Source organism: Gorilla gorilla, chromosome 4, assembly GCF_029281585.2.
Source record: "Gorilla gorilla gorilla isolate KB3781 chromosome 4, NHGRI_mGorGor1-v2.1_pri, whole genome shotgun sequence".
Lineage (NCBI taxonomy): Eukaryota > Metazoa > Chordata > Mammalia > Primates > Hominidae > Gorilla > Gorilla gorilla.
In genome coordinates, this window is record NC_073228.2 from 183,684,584 (window position 1) to 183,706,210 (window position 21,627).

Genomic DNA, 21,627 nt, shown 5'->3' on the forward strand with positions numbered 1-21,627 from the left:
CACCTCCTGGGTTCAAGCAATTCTCCTGACTCAGCCTCCCAAGTAGCTGAGACTACGGGCGCCCACTATCGCTCCCAGCTAATTTTTGTATTTTTAGTAGAGAAGAGTTTCGCCATGTTGGCCAGGCTGGTCGTGAACTCCTGACCTAGTGAGCCACCTGCCTCGGCCTTCCAAAGTGCTGGAATTACAGGCGTGAGCCACGGCACCTGGCCATCTCTGTTATTTCATTGTAATGTTTTAACGGGTACCCCCTGTAAATTAGTGTATGAAAGGGCTTTTGTCTGTTGTAAAGCACTTTACAAATGCAAAAGTTTGTTGGAAATTGTATTTGAATGCCCCACATCTGTGTAACCAATCCTCTCTATATGAGGATGTTGTGTATGTTTCAGTTTTATTTTGAAATTTTCTAGAAATGGAATCTTTTAACTGATTTTAGGGAAACCCTTTAATCTCTCTTGGCTGCCTTTGTTTATCTATGAAATGAAATAGTAAGTTCTTTTTAGCTCTGCGATTTAAAAGCTTTAATTTTAAATGAGAGAGAGGTTAGTGATCTTCATGAAGTTTGATAGGTGGCAATACATTTAACTGATTTTGCTCTTTATGTGTAGATCATGGAAGGGAAGTGGTTGCTGTGTATGTTACTGGTGCTTGGAACTGCTATTGTTGAGGCTCATGATGGACATGATGATGATGTGATTGATATTGAGGATGACCTTGACGATGTCATTGAAGAGGTAGAAGACTCAAAACCAGATACCACTGCTCCTCCTTCATCTCCCAAGGTTTGAAATGGTCTTTGAATCTATTCCTTTTACGTCTTGAGATGATAAAATTATGAAGATACCCAGGTGCAGGGAAATGTAGTCTCAACTACTCAGGAGGCCTAGGGCAGGAGTGTGAGTCCAGCCTTGGCAACACAGGGAGATATCATCTCTAATAAAATATAAAAGAAAAACATTGTGAAGATAAATTTGGAACGTTTTCAAAGGGAAAGCAAAATTCGCTAAAATACTTATTGATCTCTCTGGCAGCCTTTGTCTTGCTAGAGGCCAATTATATGGGTTGAATTTGAAGGCCAGCTATGAAATTTTTGTGACAGTTGAAAGCAAACCAGGAGAATAGATTCTAGATAAAAAGGCATGTTGCTGAAAATTTAAATTTTTAATTCATTTATGTATTTAACACAGGTTACTTACAAAGCTCCAGTTCCAACAGGGGAAGTATATTTTGCTGATTCTTTTGACAGAGGAACTCTGTCAGGGTAAGTGTTTTCCAGAGAAATATATCTTAGAGGCAGACATGTAAATAAGATGGGATAGTAGATTCCTTTTTGGATAGCATCTTATATAGTGAAATGTCTAAATTTATTTTATTTATTTATTTTTTGAGACAGAATTTCGCTCTTTTGCCTGGGCTGGAGTGCAGTGGCGTGATACCAGCTCATTGCCACCTCCATCTCCTGGGTTCAAGTGATTCTCCTGCCTCAGCTTCCCAAGTAGCTGGGATTATAGGCATGCGCCACCATGCTAGCTAATTTGTGTGTGTGTGTGTGTGTTTTTTTTTTTTTAGTAGAGATGGGGTTTTGACATGTTGGCCAGGCTGGTCTTGAACTCCTGACCTCAGGTGATCCACTTGCCTTAGCCTCCCAAATTGTTGGCATTACAGGCGTGAGCCACCGCACCTGGCCTGAAATTTCTAGCTTTAATATCTTCAGTGTTAACATCCATGTTGGAAAATAGTCTTTTGGAATTTGTGGTTTTTACTTCCACTTCTTTCCCTCCCCCACTCTACCGTATATTTTGTTCTTTGATTGAGGAAAAAAATTTTCTCTTGATGTTAAAACATCAGTGGAATTATCTCATAGGTTTGGTACTTTTTCATATAGGTTTGTGAGTTGAAGATAATGTATTATCATTAGTTGTGTGACAGATTTAAAGGTTGGAAGTAGAGTGGTTAAATAGGCTAAGAGCAGAATAGGTCCTACTTTAATGAGTATTTACATAATTTTCCCTCGCAAGTCAACTGTCATTTTAAGACTGATTTTGGGATTTGTTATTTACAGGTGGATTTTATCCAAAGCCAAGAAAGATGATACCGATGATGAAATTGCCAAATATGATGGTGAGAATTCCATTTGGTTTAGATATAATAGCAGATAGAGGTTTGACATGTTGTCTCCATGGCATTTCCTAAGACTAGTTTAAATAGTAAGCTTTAAGATTTTTCCAGCCAGGTGCGGTGGCTCACGCCTGTAATCCCAGCACTTTGGGAAGCCAAGGCGGGCGGATCACGAGGTCAGGAGATCGAGACCATCCTGGCTAACACAGTGAAACCCTGTCTCTACTGAAAATACCAAAAATTAGCTGGGCGTGGCAGCGTGCATCTGTAGTCCCAGCTGCTGGGGAGGCTGAGGCAGGAGAATGGTGTGAACCTGGGAGGCCGAGCTTGCAGTGAGCCGAGAACGCGCCACTGCACTCCAGCCTGGGTGACAGAGCGAGACTCCGTCTCAAAAAAAAAAAAAAAAAGGATTTTTCCATGGAAGTTTTGCCACCTTTGTGTGTTGCCTAATTTTTTTTTTGATTTTATTTTATTTAAGGTTCAGGGGTGCATGCGTAGCCTTATATTTAATAGGATTAGATCTGTTTAATCACCTGTGCTACTGAATGTTGGAAATTTCTAGACAGTAGTATAATACACTACAGTTTTAAAAAGCCATATCCGAATAATACTTGCCAAATAAAGTGTGTTTATTTATTATTTATTTACTTTTTTGAGACGGAGTCTCACTCTTGCCACCCAGGCTTCTGGAATAGAGTGGCGTGATCTTGGCTCACTGCAACCTCTGTTTCTTGGGTTCAAGCGATTCTCCTGCCTCAGCCTACCGAGTAGCTGGGATTACAGGTGCCCATCACCACGCCCGGCTAATTTTTGTGTTTTTATTAAAGATGGGGTTTCACCATGTTGGCCAGGCTGGTCTCGAACTCCTGACCTCGAGTGATCCGCCTGCCCTCAGCCTCCCTAAGTGCTGGGATTACAGGTGTGAGCGACCATGGCTGCCCCAGTATAATATATTTATGCAACTAGGAGGTGTTTTTTTTTTGGCATTTAAAGGACCTTCAGAGGTAGAGTTAAGCAGTGGAACTTTTTTGTGTTGTCTTGTAGGAAAGTGGGAGGTAGATGAAATGAAGGAATCAAAGCTTCCAGGTGATAAAGGACTTGTATTGATGTCTCGGGCCAAGCATCATGCCATCTCTGCTAAACTGAACAAGCCCTTCCTGTTTGACACCAAGCCTCTCATTGTTCAGTAAGTGAAATGCTTGTTGGATAAAAGCTTTCTGCAAAGGGTTATCTTAGAAGACATTATGTAACTTTTACTCTATGTTAAAAAATTATGAGATTATATAAGTGGTGGTAGGGATTTTTGGGTGAATTTAAACACCTTGTAATTAATAGTTTTTCCTGCCTAATGCATTATTTTGAAAGAAACTGGTTACTCATTTTCCTGACTCTAAATAACTTGTAGATTTTGCAGAACAAATTTACCGGAAATCTGCATTAATAGTTTTTGTAATTAATTAATTACAAAACTAGTAATTAATAGTTTTTCCTGCCTAATGCATTATTTTGAAAGAAACTGGTTACTCATTTTCCTGACTCTAAATAACTTGTAGATTTTGCAGAAGAAATTTACTGGAAATCTGCATTAATGTTCAATTTAATTTTATTTATTTTTGTGGCATTTGATAACTATTCAAAAACAATAGAAGATGGAATCCTTTTTAAGGGTAAACATTTGACCTATGATAAAACATGACCAAGATGAGGGAGAGAGGAAATACATTAAGAGAGTTTCGATCTTTCAAAATGCCATACAGTTTTCTGCTTTTCTCTCTGATATTAGGTATGAGGTTAATTTCCAAAATGGAATAGAATGTGGTGGTGCCTATGTGAAACTGCTTTCTAAAACACCAGAACTCAACCTGGTATGTAATTCCCATTTCTGGAATGTGGCTGGACACCCACTATTACCTTGTAAGAATTTTGTAATTGGGCCGGGTGCGGTGGCTCACGCCTGTAATCCTAGCTCCCAGCACTTTGGGAAGCCAAGGCAGGTGGTTCACGAGGTCAGGAGATCGAGACTTATCTGGCTAGCATGGTGAAACCCCATCTCTAGTAAAAATACAAAAAATTAGCCAGGCGTGGTGGCAGGCGCCTGTAGTCCCAGCCACTTGGGAGGCTGAGGCGGGAGAATGGCGTGAACCTGGGAGGCGGAACTTGCAGTGAGCCAAGATTGCGCCACTGCACTCCAGCCTGGGCGACAGAGCGAGACTCCATCTCAAAAAAAAAAAAAAAAAAGAATTTTGTAATAATTGTGAAAATAAAGGCTTCCTCCCCTGCTGTTTAACTCTTTTGATGAGTTGGGAAAATTGACTTTGACGCTAACATGCTTTTTATTTGAAGTGTAAATTACAAAGTTGTTACCAACTGTTTTTATCTGAATTTCTGGTTTTGCTTCTGTGTAAGTTTTAGTTTTAGCAAGCTTATTTCTTTGTTTTATGAGGAAGCAATAACTGTCTAGATGTGTGCATTACTTTTTTTTAGACACTTAAATGTTATTTTAAATTTAGTGATGATTGCTGGTTATTCCTTTTTACTAAACAAACTTGTAGTTAGCTTTTCCTTTAACTGTCACTAATATATTTGGAATTTTATAAGAGGAATTATCATACACTTTTGAAACGTTGCTTTTGAAAACTTTGAGTACAGTGACTTCAAATAATCCTTTTTTGTTTTTGAAGGATCAGTTCCACGACAAGACCCCTTATACGATTATGTTTGGTCCAGATAAATGTGGAGAGGACTATAAACTGCACTTCATCTTCCGACACAAAAACCCCAAAACGGGTATCTATGAAGAAAAACATGCTAAGAGGCCAGATGCAGATCTGAAGACCTATTTTACTGATAAGAAAACACATCTTTACACACTAAGTAAGAAAAAGCATTAGTTTGGGAGCTTATGGTATTACATATATATCATCCATTTAATTTAAAGATTGTATATCTGGCCGGGCACTGTGGCTCACGCCTGTAATCCCAGCACTTTGGGAGGCCGAGATGGGCAGATCACCTGAGATCAGGAATTCGAGAACAGTCTGGCCAAAATGTTGAAACTTCATCTCTACTAAAAATACAAATATTAGCTAGGCGTGGTGGTGCACGCCTGTAACCCCAGCTAGTTGGGAGGCTGAGGCAGGAGAATTGCTTGAACCTGGGAGGGAGCCAAGATCATTGTGCCACAGCATTCCAGCCTGGGCGAAAGTGAGACTCCATCTCAAAAAAAAAAAAAAAAAAAAGGCTGGGCGCGGTGGCTCACACCTGTAATCCCAGCACTTTGGGAGGCCGAGGCGGGTGGATCACAAGGTCAGGAGATCAAGACCATCCTGGCTAACATGGTGAAACCCCGTCTCTACTAAAAATACAAAAATATTAGCCGGGCGTGGTGGTGGGAACCTGTAGTCCCAGCTACTTGGGAGGCTGAGGCAGGAGAATGGCGCGAACCCGGGAGGCAGAGCTTGCAGTGAGCCGAGATCGCGCCACTGCACTCCAGCCTAGGAGACAGAGCAAGACTCCATCTCAAAAAAAAAAAAAAAGATTGTATATCTGGAGAGTACCCCAGCCTCCAAACAAGAAGAATCTCAGCCTGGTATGGTTGCTCATGCGTGTAATCCCAGCACTTTGGGAGGCCAAGGCGGGCGGATCACTTGAGGTCAGGCATTCGAGACTAGCATGGCCAACATGGTAAAACCCCGTCTCTACTGAAAATACAAAAATTAGCTGGGCGTGGTGTTGAGTAGCTGGTGTAATCCTAGCTACTCGGGAGGCTGAGGCAGCAGAATTACATTAACCCAGGAGGCAGAGGTTGCAGTGAGTCGAGATTGTATCACTGCACTCCAGCCTGGGCGGCAGAGGAAGATTCTGTACCCCCTCCACGAAAGAAAAGAATCTCTTCACTTTAGTATCTTAGTTGGGAAATGACCTTAATTTGTCAGCATTAAAAGAAGCTTCTTGGCCACGTATGGTGGCCCACACCTGTAATCCTAACACTTCGGGAGGCTGAATCGGATGGATTGCTTGAGTCCAGGAGTTCCAAACCAGCCTGACAACACAGTCAGACCCTGTCTCTACAAAATCTTAAGAAATTAACTGAGTATAGTGGCATGTGCCTGTAGTTTCAGCTACTCAGGAGGCTGAGGTAGGAGGATTGTTTGAGCCCAGGAAGTCGAGACTGTAGTGAGCCATGATCTTGCCACTGCACTGTAGCCTGGGTGACAAAGTGAGATGCTGTCTCAAAAAACCCAAAAAACTTCTTTTCCACAGGAACTGAGGTTCGAGATAATTTTAAGAATAGAATAGGTGTTTTTGGCCAGGCATGGTGGCTCGTGCCTATAATCCCAGCACTTTGGGTGGCCAAGGTGGGCAGATCACCTGAGGTCAGGAGTTTAAGACCAGCCTGGCCAACATGGTGAAGCCCCATCTCTACTAAAAATACAAAAATTAGCCAGGCATGGTGGAGGGTGCCTGTAATCCCAGCTACTCAGGAGGCTGAGGCAGGAGAATTGCTTGAACCCGGGAAGCGGAGGTTGCAGTGAGCCAGATTGTGACACTGCACTCCAGCCTGGGCGACAGGAAGACTGTCTCAAAAAAAAAAAAAAAAATTGGTATTTTTTGCTGGACATGGTGGCTCACGCCTGTAATCCCAGCACGATGGGAGGCTGAGGTGAGCAGATCAGTTAAGGTCAGGTGTTCAAGACCAGCCTGGCCAACATGGTGAAACCTCATGTCTACTGAAAATACAAAAATTAGCCAGGCGGGGTGGTGGGCGCCTGTAATCTCAGATACTCAGGAGGCTGAGGCAGGAGAATCACTTGAACCCGGGAGGCGGAGGTTGCGGTGAGCCAAGGTCATGCCATTGCACTCCAGCCTGGGCAACACAGTGAGACTCTGTCCCCCACTCCAAAAAAAAAAAAGGTATTTTTTTTTTTTTTTTTTTCCCTACAAAGGGCTTTGCTGATCTACCTAATTTCTTCCTTTTTTTTTTTTTTTGTTGTTGAGAAATGTTGAATAAGTTATATTTATAATTATACATAAATCCAATAAAAATAGTTTTTCAGAAGTATCTTGTAGTTGAACTTCTTTGGATGCTCCAATACCTGGACAATTGACAATTGAGTTGAATCATTTTGATACAAGGTTTTTTTTGGTTTGTTTGTTTATTGAAGCTTTTCCTGCTAGTGTGAGATCATAAATAGGCATGCCTCTTTCTGAAGAATATAATAACCTTTTTTTTTTTTTTTGAGATGGAGTTTCACTCTTGTTCCCCAGGCTGGAGTGCAATTGTGTGATCTTGGCTCACCACAACCTCTGCCTCTTGCATTCAAGCGATTCTCCTGCCTCGGCCTCCCAAGTAGCTGGGATTACAGGCATGTGCCACCACGCCTGGCTAATTTTTTTTTGTTTTTTTTTAGTAGAGATGGGTTTTCTCCATGTTGGTCAGGCTGGTCTCAAACTCCCGACCTCAGGTGATCTGCCCGCCTCAGCCTCCCAAACTGCTGGGTTGTAGGCGTGAGCCACCGCGCCTGGACTACCTTTTTAATTTTTTTGAAGCGGAGTGTTGCTCTGTCACCCAGGTGGGAGTGCAGTGGCGTGATCTTGGCCTACTGTGACGTCTGCCTCCCGGGTTCAAGCGATTCTCTTGCCACAGCCTCCTGAGTAGCTGGGATTACAGGCTTGTGCCACCATGCCCAGCTAATTTTTCTTTTATTATTATTATTATTTTTTTTTTCCAGCTAATTTTTCTGTTTTTAGTAGAGACTGGGTTTCACCATGTTGGCCAGGCTGGTCTCGAACTCCTGACCTCAAGTGATCTGCCTGCCTCAGCTCCTGAAAGTGCTGGGATTACAGGTGTGAGTCACTGTACCCAGCCTAGAATATAACAACTTTTTTTTCTTTTTTTTGTGACGGAGTCTTGCTTTGTCGTCCAGGCTGGAGTGCAGTGGTGCCATCTTGGCTCACTGCAGCCTCCGCTTCCCAGGTTCCAGTGATTCTCCCGTCTCAGCCTCCCCAGTAGCTGGGATTACAGTCACACACCACCATGTCCAACTAATTTTTGTATTTTTAGTAGAGCCTTGTTGGCCAGGCTGATCTCGAACTCTTGGCCATCTGTTGATCCGCCCACCTCGGCCTCCCAAAGTGCTAGGATTACAGGCGTGAGCCACTGAGCCCAGCTTAACCTTTTTTTGTTATTTCCAAAAGTAATACATATTTAAGGTACAGAAATTCAGAAGCCATAAGTAAGCAAAAAGAAAACACTTAAAGCGAGGGAGAGGGGTTGAAGACAAGTTGGTTAATTGGTACAGAAATAAGGTAGAAGGAATAAATTCGAATATTTGATAGTACAGTAGGGAAATTATAGTTAGAACAATTTATGGTGTATTTCAGAAGAGCTGGAAGAGAATTGTAATGTTCCCAATACAAAGAAAAAGTAAATGGAGCCAGGTGCAGTGGCTCAGGCCTATAATCCCTGCGCTTTTGGGAGGCTGAGGTGGGAGGATCACTTGAGGCCAGGAGTTCTAGACCAGCCCGGGCAGCATAGTGAGACCTTGTTCCTACAAAAAAATAATTATTCAGGCTTGGTAGCATGTACCTCTAGTCCCAGGTGCTCGGGAGGCTGTGGTATAAAAGGATCCCTTGAGTCCAGGATTCGAGATTGCAGTGAGCTATGATTGGGCCACTGCACTCCAGCGTGGGTCACAGAATGAGACTCTGTCTCTATAAAATAGAAAGAAAAGGTAAATGTTTAAGGTTATGGATATTTCAATTACTGTGATTTTTTTTTGTTGTTGTTGTTGTTCTTTTTGTTTTTTTTGTTTTTTTGAGATGGGAGTCTCGCTGTGTTGCCCAGGCTGGAGTGCAGTGGCCTGATCTCAGCTCACTGCAACTTCTGCCTCCCGGGTTCAAGCGATTCTCCTGCCTCAGCCTCCCGAGTAGTTGGGACTATAGGCATGCGCCACCATGCCCGGCCAATTTTTTTCTATGTTTAGTAGAGTCTGGGTTTCACCATGTTGGTCAGGCTGGTCTCGAACTCCCAACCTCAAATGATGGGCCTGCCTCAGCCTCCCAGAGTGCTGGGATTATAGGCATGAGCCACTGGGCCCGTCCAATGACTGTGATTTGGTCATTACACATTATATACATGTATCAAAATATCACACGTACCCTGAAAATATGTACAAGTACGATATGTCAATAAAAACATACACAAAGAAGTCACTTAAAATTATCTTAAACATCAGCATTGTGATATATATTTGTCAATATGTGTATATACACATATACAACTTTACGTGCTATATCTAACTTTTTTATTTATTTTTATTTATTTTTTTGAGACGGAGTCTCGCTGTGTCGCCCAGACTGGAGTGCAGTGGTGCGATCTCCGCTCAGTGCAAACTCCGCCTCCTGGGTTCACGCCATTCTCCTGCCTCAGCCTCCTGAGTAGCTGGTACTACAGGTGCCCGCCACCACGCTGGGCTAATTTTTTGTATTTTTGGTAGAGACGGGGTTTCACCGTGTTAGCCAGGATGGTCTCGATCTCCTGACCTCGTGATTCGCCCGTCTCGGCCTCCCAAAGTGCTGGGATTACAGGCGTGAGCCACTGCGCCCGGCCCTTTATTATTTGAGACAGAAACACTGCAATCTTCACCTACCAGGTTCAAGTGATTCTTGTGCCTTAGCCTCCCAAGTAGTTGGGTTTACAGGTGTGCACCAACATGCCCACTTAGTTTTTGTATTTTTAGTAGAGACAGGGTTTCACCATGTTGGCCAGGCTGGTCTCGAACTCCTGGCCTCAAGTGATCCACCTGCGTTAGTCTCCCAAAGTGCTGGGATTACAGGCATGAGCCACCACACCCGGCCCTAACTTTCTTAACAACAAAAGAGTGTGAAGTTCTTCCTCACAGAAATATTCATTTTCATTATCACTGACACAGCAGCATAGGATTCCTTGTTTGGATGTGCTGTAACTCAGTCTCCTGTGTATTAGATATCTAGGTGTGGAATCTGGGCTTTAATATACATCACACTTAAGATGCTTTTATGGGGCCCATGTGGCTGGGCACGGTGGCTCACACCTGTAGTCTTAACACCTTGGGAGGCTGAGGTTGGGCGGATTGCCTGAGTTCAGGAGTTTGAGACCAGCCTGGGCAACATTGCAAAACCCCGTCTCTACTTAAAATACAAAAAATTAGCTGGGCATGGTGGCGCGGGGCCGTCTGTAGTTCCAGCTACTGGGGAGGCTGAGGCAGGAGAATCGCTTGAACCTGGGAGGCGGGCGTTGCAGTTAGCTGAGATCACACCACTGCACTCCAGCCTGGGAGACGAAGCGAGACTGTGTCTCAAAAAAATAAAATAAAATTTTAAAAAATGCTTTTATGGATTTAAAATTGTTTTTTCATTCTCCATGGGAGTTAAAAAGTAGAAAGTAGAATCATGAGTGGACATGCGTTTTAATAAATTGGAGGTTTGTGTAATTTCAGTAACGTGGTAATAATACCAGCTCTATTAAAAATGAAGAAATGGACCTTTTGTACTGGGAAGTAGTTATAAGTCCACGTATTTGTCTTCTCACTGGTGTATATGTGTAAGACCAATAATTGTGTTAGTTTATGTAGTTTCTTGTTTTTTTGTTTTGTTTTTTTTAGTGTCTATAAGTCAAGTCTTTGGTGTTAAAGATTTTAACTATCATTTGCTGTAATTCTTAGAAAGCCGAGAACTAATCATTTATGTTTTGTGCATAAGGAAATGGGCGTTAGCTTGCCCAAGACCCCAGGAGCCAGGCATTGTTCTTACCCCAAAGCCTCAGGTCAGACTTCTGCTGCTTCACATTAGAAGTCATGATCTTTTGTATTATGGTAAAGGAAGCTTGGAAAATTAAGTACTTTTAATTCCATTTAATGTTTCTTTCAGTCTTGAATCCAGATAATAGTTTTGAAATACTGGTTGACCAATCTGTGGTGAATAGTGGAAATCTGCTCAATGACATGACTCCTCCTGTAAATCCTTCACGTGAAATTGAGGACCCAGAAGACCGGAAGCCCGAGGATTGGGATGAAAGACCAAAAATCCCAGATCCGGAAGCTGTCAAGCCAGATGACTGGTGAGTCTTGGGGAACTGTCTTCAAGTGTAAGGGAGCATTTCATATATTCCATGTGGCTTGAATAACCAAATGTTGGTTGAGTAAGCTCTGATAATTTCAGTAATCCATGATGCAGTCTAATCTGTAGGGAAAATATAGAGTACTATAGCTGGAAAGGGGCCATAGTGTCATCATCTGGATTGACTCACCATTTTAAAAGCCACAGAATGCCACACTTGATAGAGTTTGTCTGTGGTGACACTGTTGGTTTGTGGCAGAATCTCAGGTCCTTTAACCTGGCTACTCCAGGGCTTCTGTGAACTCACATTTAAAGCCAAAGTCCTGAAATGTTAAATTTTAATTTGAAAAATAACCTTTTTCCTATTTAAACAACAATCAATTACCTGCTCTGGGTTGGGCGGTAGAATACAAAGCCACAAGGACACCACCATCTGCCTACACAGAGCTTGAAGTCTAGTTGTGAGGCATGATGTTGGCATGTGGTATCGTAAGGGTTCATGAGAAGGTGCCACAGGAGACCAGAGCACCAGGTGTACCTAAACCAGGCATGGTTTCCTGGAGCAAGGCAAATCAGATTGAGACTTGGCAGTGAGGTGGGAATTAAGGAGTTGGTGAATATGGGAAGGGGTGTTTCTGATTGAAGAATGTCATATGCAGAAATAGAGGAGCAGCAATGAGCTTGACATGCGAGGGAGAAATTACATGGCCTTTTATGTAGGGTGCACATTGAAGAGTGAGGAGAAATGAAGATAGCTGGGGCTGTATTCTTGTATATGGCTGTCTTTGAACTTGCAACTTCACACAGTGACTCCAGAAATGTCAGAAAGTGAACAAAGAAATTCTTACCCTTTGTAAAATATCCTCCTATGCTTAGCAATTAAATTCTAGATGATCTTTTTCCTCCTTGAAAGGTAAGATACATATAACTGAACTTTTGTACAGCACTAGTATAAATGCCAAGTTTATTTGTATATTTGGTGTATATTAGATTTGGACTTAGCCTTGTTCAGTATTATATTCCTTAACTAGCTTTATCACCTAAGAAGGCCCCTGTACCCATTAAGCGGCCACTCCCTGTTTCCTCCCCCAACTCCCAGCAACCACTGACCTGCTTTCTGCCTCTCTACATTTGTCCACTTTGTATATTTCATATAAAATGGAACCATACAGTATGTGGCTTTCTCTGTCCAGTTTCTTTCGTTTAGCACAGTGTTTTCCAGGTTTATCTGTGTTGAAGCATGTATCAGTACTGCATTCCTTTTTATGATTGAATACATTCTACTGTTTTGATAATGCCGCATTTTATTTATCCATCCTTTGGTGGACATTTAGGTTGTTTGCTCCTTTTTGTCTGTGATTATGAATAATGCTGCTATGAATGTTCATGTACTGGTTTTTATATAAATATGTTTTTTCTTTTCTTGCTTTTTTTTTTTTTGAGATGGAGTGTAGCTCTGTCGCCCAGGCTGGAGTGCAGTGGCGCCATCACGGCTCACTGCAACCTTTGTCTCCCGAGTTCAAGTGATTCTCCCGCCCTAGCCTCCCAAGTAGCTGGGATCACAAGCGCATGCCACCACGCCCAGCTAATTTTTGTATTTTTAGTAGACACGGGGTTTTACCATGTTGGTCAGGCTGATCTCGAACTCCTGACCTCAGGTGATCTACCCGCCTCAGCCTCCCAAAGTGCTGGGATTACAGGCGTGAGCCACCACACCTGGCCTCTTTTCTTTAGACGTGGTCTCTGTGTTGCCCAGGTGGGAGTGCAGTGGTACAGTCACGGCTCACTGCAGCCTCCACTTTCTGGGGTCAAGCGATCTTCTCCCGCCTTAGCTTCCCAAGTAGCTGGGACTGCAGGTATGCACGCCTGGCTAATTTTTATGGGTTTTTTGTTTGTTTGTTGAGACAGAGTCTCGTTTTGTCACCCAGGCTGGAGTGCAGTGGCACGATCTCGGCTCACTGCAACCTCTGCCTCCCGGGTTCAAACGATTCTCGTGCTTCAGCGTCTCAAGTAGCTGGGACTACAAGCGTGCACCACTGCACTCGTGCCTCACCCTCCAAGTAGCTGGGACTACAAGCGCGCGCTACTACAAAAAATTCTTGTATTTTTAGTAGAGATGGGATTTCACCATGTTGGCCAGGATGGTCTCAAAATTCTGATGTCAAGTGATCTACCAGCCTCAGCCTCCCAAAGTGCTGGGATTACAGGCGTGTGCCACCGTGCCTGGCTGTGCATGTTTTTTCTTTTTTTTTTTTTGAGATGGAGCTTCGCTCTTGTTGCCCAGGCTGGAGTGCAGTGGCGTGATCTTGGCTCACCACAACCTCTGCCTCCCGGTTTCAAGTGATTCTCCTGCCTCAGCCTGCTGAGTAGCTGGGATTACAGGCATGTGCCACCACGCCCAGCTAATTTTGTATTTTTAGTAGAGATGGGGTTTCTCCATGTTGGTCAGGCTGGTCTCAAACTCCTGACCTCAGGTGATCTGCCCACCTTGGCCTCCCAAAGTGCTAGGATTACAGGCATGAGCCACTGCACCTGGCTTAATTTTCGTATTTTTTGGTAGAGACAGGGTGTCCTCATATTGGTCAGGCTGGTCTCGAACTCCTGTCCTCAGGTGATCCACCTGCCTTGGCCTCCCAAAGTGCTGGGATTACAGGTGTGAGCCACCGCACCTGGCCTTGTGTATTTTTTTTTTACTAGAGACTGGGTTTCACCTTGTTGCCCAGGCTGATGTGGCCTCAAGTGATCCTCCTGCCTCGGCCTCCCAAAGTGCTGAGATTACAGGCATGAGCCACTCTGTCTAGCTATAGATATATATTTTCATTTCTCTTGGGTATATATACCTAAAAGTGAAATTGCTGGGTCATGTGGTAACTAACTTTTTGAGAAACTGCCAAACTGTTTTCCAAATCAGCAGTACCATTTTACTTTCCCACCAGCAGTGTATGAGGGTTTCAGTTTCTCTGCGTTCTTTCCAGCATTTGTTTTTATGAGTCTTTTTTATTAGAGCCAACTTGGTACTAAGTGGTATCGTTTTGATTTGCCATTTCCCTGATGGCTAATGATGTTAAGCATCTTTTCATGTGCTTATTGTATGTTCATATTGTATATTTATACATTCGTATGTCTTCTTTGGAGAAATGTCTATTAAAATCATTTGCCCATTTTTAAATTGGGTTGTCTTTATATTATTGAGTTGTAAAGAGTTATTTTACTAGGCCCTTAGCAGATATATGATTTACAAGTATTTTCTAAGAGGAATTATTTTAAATTTTGAGATTAAAACCAAATTTTTTTAGAATACTCTGTTCTGATCCACAAAGTGGTACTATACTGTGACCAGTGTTGTCATAACTGGCTTTTTCTTTTGTGTTTAAGGGATGAAGATGCCCCTGCTAAGATTCCAGATGAAGAGGCCACAAAACCCGAAGGCTGGTTAGATGATGAGCCTGAGTATGTACCTGATCCAGACGCAGAGAAACCTGAGGATTGGTAAGAACTTCAGTTAACTTTTTTTAATTACCTGTTTTTTTTGTTTGTTTTTTTTGAGATGGAGTCTCACTCTGTCTCCCAGGCTGGAGTTCAGTGGCGCAGTTTCGGCTCACTGCAACCTTCACCTCCTGGGTTCAAGTGATTCTCCTCCATCAGCCTTGCGAGTAGCTGGGATTACAGGTGTGTGCCACCACACCTGGCAAATTTTTGTATTTTTTGTATTTTTAGTAGAAACGGACTTTCACCGTGTTGGCCAGGCTGGTCTCAAAGTCCTGACCTCAAGTGATCTGTCTGCCTTGGCCTCCCAAAGTGCTGGGATTATAGGCGTGAGCCACCACACCCAGCATAAGTTACCTGTTTTTATTGAAGTCAATCTTAATACTTAAATATAGCCAAGTTCCCTAATTTCAGGGTAGAATTTGACAATTTTAATTATATTTTCTTCTTTTTTAAAAAATTTTCCTGAAAAACTGTTACTACTGGAAATACAGGAGAAGCTGGTCTGATACTGTGAAAACATTTCAGCAGGATCTTGGCAGCCCTGGGCCAGCCAGCTGTTCATAGTCCTGCATCACAGAACCTGTTTATAATTTGTTGTTTGTACCTCCATAGGGATGAAGACATGGATGGAGAATGGGAGGCTCCTCAGATTGCCAACCCTAAATGTGAGTCAGCCCCTGGATGTGGTGTCTGGCAGCGACCTATGATTGACAACCCCAATTATAAAGGCAAATGGAAGCCTCCTATGATTGACAATCCCAGTTACCAGGTTTGTGCCTCTTGATGGTTGAGTTGCTTTCATTAATCTGTTTGTATTCAGATAGAAGTTTTATCTAGAGTAAGGCTGCCAGGTTGGTCATTATATTCAAGCTGTTGAATTAAAAGCAGAGAGTAGACTTCCTAAGTTGAAAGAGAGCTTAATGGGTTAGGTATTGCAAAGATAAACCTAGAACCTGGAGTGAATAACTTTCTTTAATTTTATTTATTTATTTATTTTTGAGATGGAGTTTTCGCTCTTCTACCCAGGCTGGAGGGCAGTGGTGTGATCTCGCCTCACTGCAACCTCTGCCTTCCGGTTTCAAGCGATTCTCTTGCCTCAGACTCCCGAGTAGCTGGGATTACAGGTGCCTACCACCACGCCTGGCTAATTTTTATATTTTTAGCAGAGATGGTGTTTCACCATGTTGGCCAGGCTAGTCTCGAACTCCTGACCTCGCGATCCGCCCACCTCAACCTCCTAAAGTGCTGGGATTACAGGCGTGAGCCACTGCATCTGGTCAACTTTCTTTTTTTGAGACTGAGTCTCACTCTAGTGGCCAGGCTGGAGTGCAATGGCACAATCTCGGCACACTGCCACCTCCACCTCCTGGGTTCAAGCAATTCTGCTGACTCAGCCTCCCGAGTAGCTGGGAGCACAGGTGTGCTCACCTCACCTGGCTGATTTTTTGTATTTTTAGTAGAGACGGGGTTTCGCCATGTTGGCCAGGCTGGTCTCAAACTCCTGACCTCAGGTGATCCACCTGCCTTCGCCTTTCGAAGTCCTGGGGTTTCAGGCGGGAGCCACTGTGCCCAGCCAAGAATAACTTTCATAGTTGCTTTGTAACTATACTTAAAAGAGAAATGGAAAACTGTTGATTTGGGTACCCTGGTCTTGGGTGCCAGGGTTACTTCAGCCATAGGATCCACAGCTGAGTCTGGACAATCTGTGATGTGGTGGGTAGAGGACTGTGGTTTGAGTCAGCATCTTGACTACATCAAGTCAGCTCACTGCTTGGCCTCAATGCTTGCAACTATAAAAAGACTGAGGCCCAAAGGAGATGGTAAGGATACAAGTAGTAAGGTTGTGAGGCTTTAGGCCTCATGCAAAAATGTACACCCTCAGACCTTTGTTCCTTTTATCTTTCTAGCCAAGTAAAATTATTTATAATCTCTACAAAGAGTGGCAATTAAAATTATTTATAATCATTAATTTCTACTTTATTTATATACAAATACTAATATATGTATATACATATACAGAAACAGGAGAAGCTGGTCTGATACTGTGAAAACATTTCAGCAGGATCTTGGCATAGTATATGTATATATACATATATATGTTTTTCTGTTTGTAAATTTTTTATTTTTTTCCTCATAGTCGTTAAAGATGTTATGTGACTGTATTTTTAATTGTGTAGTCAAACAATAAGATAAAAGTTTTACTTTAAAAAAGTTGCCCTTTAGGCTGGGCATAGTGGCTCACGCCTATAATCCCTCCACTTGAGAGGCTGAGGTGGGTGGATCACCTGAGATCAGCCATTCGAGACCAGCCTGGCCAACATAGTGAAACACCATCTCTACTAAAAGCACAAAAATTGGCCTGGTATGGTGGCACACGCCTGTAGTCCCAGCTGCTTAGGCACGAGGCTGAGGCACAAGGATCACTTGAACACAGGAGGCAGAGGTTACAGTGAAAAAGAAGTTGCCCTTTAGTTGTTCTCCTGTTGGTGGCCATTTAGGTGGATTGTCACTTTTGCTTTCAGAGTCACTGCTGCTGTAATAATCCTTGTACATGTCTGGGTGTATGTTGTGAGTATTTCTCTAGGTAGTTATCTAGAAGTGAATTGCTGGTTGATGATCATGTGCGTTTTATTTTAAATCACCACTGAAGAAGTATGTACTGACTTATGCTCCCACTCTCATTAGCAGTTGCTAAGGGTGGAGGCTGTTGAATGGGCCCGGAACTTGAGGGGTTGGTTTGGACCAAGGTCATGGGTGATAGTAGAAATTGGAAGTAGTTGGAATCCTGCAGTCTTAGAGGCAGAGTGCGTAAAATAATCTGTAGCATTTGTTATTTATTTTCCTGTTGCTTATTTCAAGTTTCATGAAGTTGGCATTTCTCTCCATTGTTCATGCAAAATTTCTCTTACAGTAGATTCACCATAAACTTTTGTTGATCATTATCTGAAATGATTTTCTGAAATATTTTTTTCTAGGGAATCTGGAAACCCAGGAAAATACCAAATCCAGATTTCTTTGAAGATCTGGAACCTTTCAGAATGACTCCTTTTAGTGCTATTGGTTTGGAGCTGTGGTCCATGACCTCTGACATTTTTTTTGACAACTTTATCATTTGTGCTGATCGAAGAATAGTCGATGATTGGGCCAGTGATGGATGGGGCCTGAAGAAAGCTGCTGATGGGGCTGCTGAGGTTCGTGTTTGCTGCTTGTGCATTTGTGTCTGTTATTGTAAGGAGCTGTTATTTTGTGAAAGTCTGTGTTAAGGTTTTTTTTCTTCATTTGGCAATATTGGCATAAAAAGTATAACCATATGCCTGCAAAAGACACAATATTGGGTTTTGGGGCATGATTTCATTAGTCTGATGTAGTGGCTTTAGAGTCTATTTGTGTTATGTTCAGGGTTTTTTTTTTATTATTTGTCTGGGTATATATTTCGAAATTTGTCATTTAGGCTATATTTTAATACACTCTTATATGTTGAATCTCAGTTTACACTACATGCAGAATTTTCAAACAACTGGTCATGTGGCCGATCTAAGAATTGGAGAGCCAGGGATACTGAGATAAGAAATTCACTGGATCCTGAGGTTAAGGGAGCCTTTTGCAGGTGATGTAGAAGCCAGCTTTTGCACCTATGAGAGTGAAATCATCTTGATTATAAGGAGAGCAAGAGGATGGAGGCTTTCTCTAATTTCTTTTTTACATTTTATGAGCATTTTCTCTGAAAAAGAAGGTCCTGCGTAGTGCCATGCCATAACTGAACTGCAGAAAAATAGCACGGCCTATGTTTGGTGTCAAAAGCCGGAACTTTCAATCAGTCCTGCCTTGTTTTTCAGCCAGGCGTTGTGGGGCAGATGATCGAGGCAGCTGAAGAGCGCCCGTGGCTGTGGGTAGTCTATATTCTAACTGTAGCCCTTCCTGTGTTCCTGGTTATCCTCTTCTGCTGTTCTGGAAAGGTAGGAAGTTTTTTTTTTTAGAATCAATTTTAGAGACATCACTCTAGTGATTATTAAAAATAACTAAGATATGTTGCCTGAGGTTTTCTTTGTAGTGGCTCAGTAATGACCGAGCCATGTTTGGTGTTGACTTCAGAAACCTTACTTACTGTTCCTCAGTGGCCATTTATTGTGCCCAGATGGGAGCAGGATTTATAGCCCCTTGGTTGCTATTATTATTTATCCTAATCTGTTACTCTCCATAGTGTTCGGCAGCAACTTTCTAAAAAAAACAATAAACTCAGATACAAAACTAGCCACTTGGGCAATAATCAGCTTTGCCTGCTGGCATAGCTATTTCTATTCTTTGTAATTCAGTCTTTGATTCCTCATTATCCATTCTGCCTTCACCTTCCCCAGTCTCAAAACAGTATGTTGGGGTACCACAGCCTTATTGTTAGTTTTTCTTGTTTAGCCTTTTTTGCATGCTATCATAAAAAAAGAAAGTCTTATTTTGGACTCTACTTCTACTAAATGAGGATTATGCTTCATCTGGCATTCATAGCACTTTGTAACTGGATCCCAAGTTCCTTTTCCAGCCTCAGCCTCTGCCACTATTCTGTGTATCGGTGCGTCAGTCACCTTGACTTTTTTGACCTGTATTTTCCTGCCTGGCCCTTTTGTTTTTATTGTTCTACCTTGAAACACACAAGCGCATGTGCATGCACACACGTACATACACGTTCTTCAGGGTAGGAATTACATCCTATTCGTTTCTGTATATCTATCCCTGTATACAGCCTGGAACAGAACTTTGCCTGTAGGCATTCAGGAATTATATAACATAATACATGAACATGTAAACAAAATTGTACTTTGGGGAACATTTCAGAAACAGACCAGTGCTATGGAGTATAAGAAAACTGATGCACCTCAACCGGATGTGAAGGAAGAGGAAGAAGAGAAGGAAGAGGAAAAGGACAAGGGAGATGAGGAGGAGGAAGGAGAAGAGAAACTTGGTAAGAAATAGAGTCCAGAAAATCTGCTTTAAGCCAAGACCCTACGATGTTGTTAAACCTTTACAGTCAAGTTAAGGATTGTTTTTAGCCAGGCGTGGTGGCTCAAGCCTGTAATCCTAGCACTTTGGGAGGTTGAAGCAGGAAAATCGCTTGAGCCCAGGAGTTTAAGGCTGTAGTCAGCCAGGATAGTGCCACTGCACTCCAGCTGAGCAACAGAGTGAGATCCTGTCTCTCTCTTTTTTATTTTTTAAGACAAGGTCCCACTCTGTCACTCAGGTTGGAGTGCAGTGGCACAATCACAGTTCACTGCAGCCTTGACCTTATAGGCTCAAGTGATCCTCCTACCTCAGCACCCCGCCAAGTAGCTGGGACCACAGGCATGCGCTACCATGCTCAGCTGTTTGTTTGTTTGTTTGTTTATTTATTTATTTGATATGGTCTGGCCCTGTTGCCCAGGCTGGAGTGCAGTGGTGTGATCTCGGTTCACTGCAGTCTTGCAGCCTTTGCCTCCCGGATTCGAGCGATTCTCCCACCTGGGCCTCCCAAAGTGTTGGGATTACAGGCGTGAGCCACCAGACCCAGCGAGATCCTGTCTCTTAAAAAAAAAAATTGTTGGCCAGGTGCGATGGCTCACGCCTGTAATTCCAGCACTTTAGGGGGCCGAAGCAGGCAGATCACGAGGTCAGGAGGTCGAGACCATCCTGGCTAACATGGTGAAACCCCATCTCTACTAAAAATACAAAAATTAGCCGGGCATGGTGGCAGGTGCCTGTACTCCCAGCTACTCAGGAGGCTGAGGCAGGAGAATGGCGTGAACCTGGGAAGGCAGAGCTTACAGTGAGCCGAGATTGAGCCACTGCACTCCAGCCTGGGTGACAGAGCAAGACTCTGTCTCAAAAAAAAAAAAAAAATTGTTGGCCAGGCATGGTGGCTCACGCCTGTAATCCCAGCACTTTGGGAGGCCAAGGTGGGTGGATCACGAGGTCAAGAGATCAAGACCATCCTGGCCAACACAGTGAAGCCCCGTCTCTACTTAAAATAAAAAAGCCAGGCATGGTGGCGGGCGCCTGTAGTCCCACCTATTCGGGAGGCTGAAGCAGGAGAATCACTTGAACCCGGAAGGCAGAGGTTGCAGTGAGCCGAGATTGCACCACTGCACTCCAGCCTGGCGACAGAGCGAGACTGTCTCAAAAAAAAAAAAAAAAAAATTGTTGGCCGAACAAGGTGGCTCACGCCATAATCCCAGCACTTTGGGAGGCCAAGGTGGGTGGATCACCTGAGGTCAGGAGTTCGAGATCAGCCTCGCCAACATGGTGAAACCCCGTTTCACTAAAAATACAAAAATTAGCCAGGCGTGGTGGTGGGCACCTGTAATCCCGGCTACTCCGGAGGCTGAGGTAGGAGAACCACGTGAACCTGGAGGCAGAGGTTGCAGTGAGCCGAGATCACGCCATTGCACTCCAACCTGGGTGACAAGCAAAGTCGATCTCAAAAAAAATAGTGGCCGGGCGCGGTGGCTCACGCCTGTAATCCCAGCACTTTGGGAGGCCAAGACGAGGAGATCATGAGGTCAGGAGATCGAGACCATCCTGGCTAACACGGTGAAACCCCGTCTCTACTAAAAATACAAAAAGTTAGCTGGGCGTGGTGGCGGGCGCCTGTAGTCCCAGCTTTTCGGAACACTGAGGCAGGAGAATGGCGTGAACCCGGGAGGCGGAGTTTGCAGTGAGCCGAGATCGCGCCACTGCACTCCAGCCTGGGTGACAGAGCAAGACTCTGTCTCCAAAAAAAAAAAAAAAAATTGTAGATCTAGAGATGTGTTCTAATGCTAATGTATAATCACCAAAAATAATAAGGTTTTGCTCAGTTGTTTAACTTCTGTCTTAGAAGAGAAACAGAAAAGTGATGCTGAAGAAGATGGTGGCACTGTCAGTCAAGAGGAGGAAGACAGAAAACCTAAAGCAGAG

The 21,627-nt window shown here is 43.3% G+C and overlaps 1 protein-coding gene across 6 annotated transcripts in view; it reads left to right on the forward strand.

The window, feature by feature from the left end:
• CANX (calnexin) overlaps positions 1-21,627 on the forward strand; it is a 51,895-nt gene that overhangs the window by 26,102 nt on the left and 4,166 nt on the right. For all 6 annotated transcript variants that reach the window (XM_019026572.4, XM_063707074.1, XM_055386497.2 and 3 more), the window contains 13 exons: positions 609-782; positions 1,188-1,261; positions 2,063-2,121; positions 3,163-3,304; positions 3,902-3,983; positions 4,800-4,992; positions 11,029-11,218; positions 14,593-14,706; positions 15,319-15,475; positions 17,682-17,897; positions 18,543-18,662; positions 19,534-19,660; positions 21,548-21,627. In XM_019026572.4, coding sequence (XP_018882117.1) covers positions 612-782; positions 1,188-1,261; positions 2,063-2,121; positions 3,163-3,304; positions 3,902-3,983; positions 4,800-4,992; positions 11,029-11,218; positions 14,593-14,706; positions 15,319-15,475; positions 17,682-17,897; positions 18,543-18,662; positions 19,534-19,660; positions 21,548-21,627 — 1,725 coding nt within the window. In that variant the 5' untranslated portion in view covers positions 609-611. The remainder of the gene's footprint in view (positions 1-608; positions 783-1,187; positions 1,262-2,062; positions 2,122-3,162; positions 3,305-3,901; positions 3,984-4,799; positions 4,993-11,028; positions 11,219-14,592; positions 14,707-15,318; positions 15,476-17,681; positions 17,898-18,542; positions 18,663-19,533; positions 19,661-21,547) is intronic.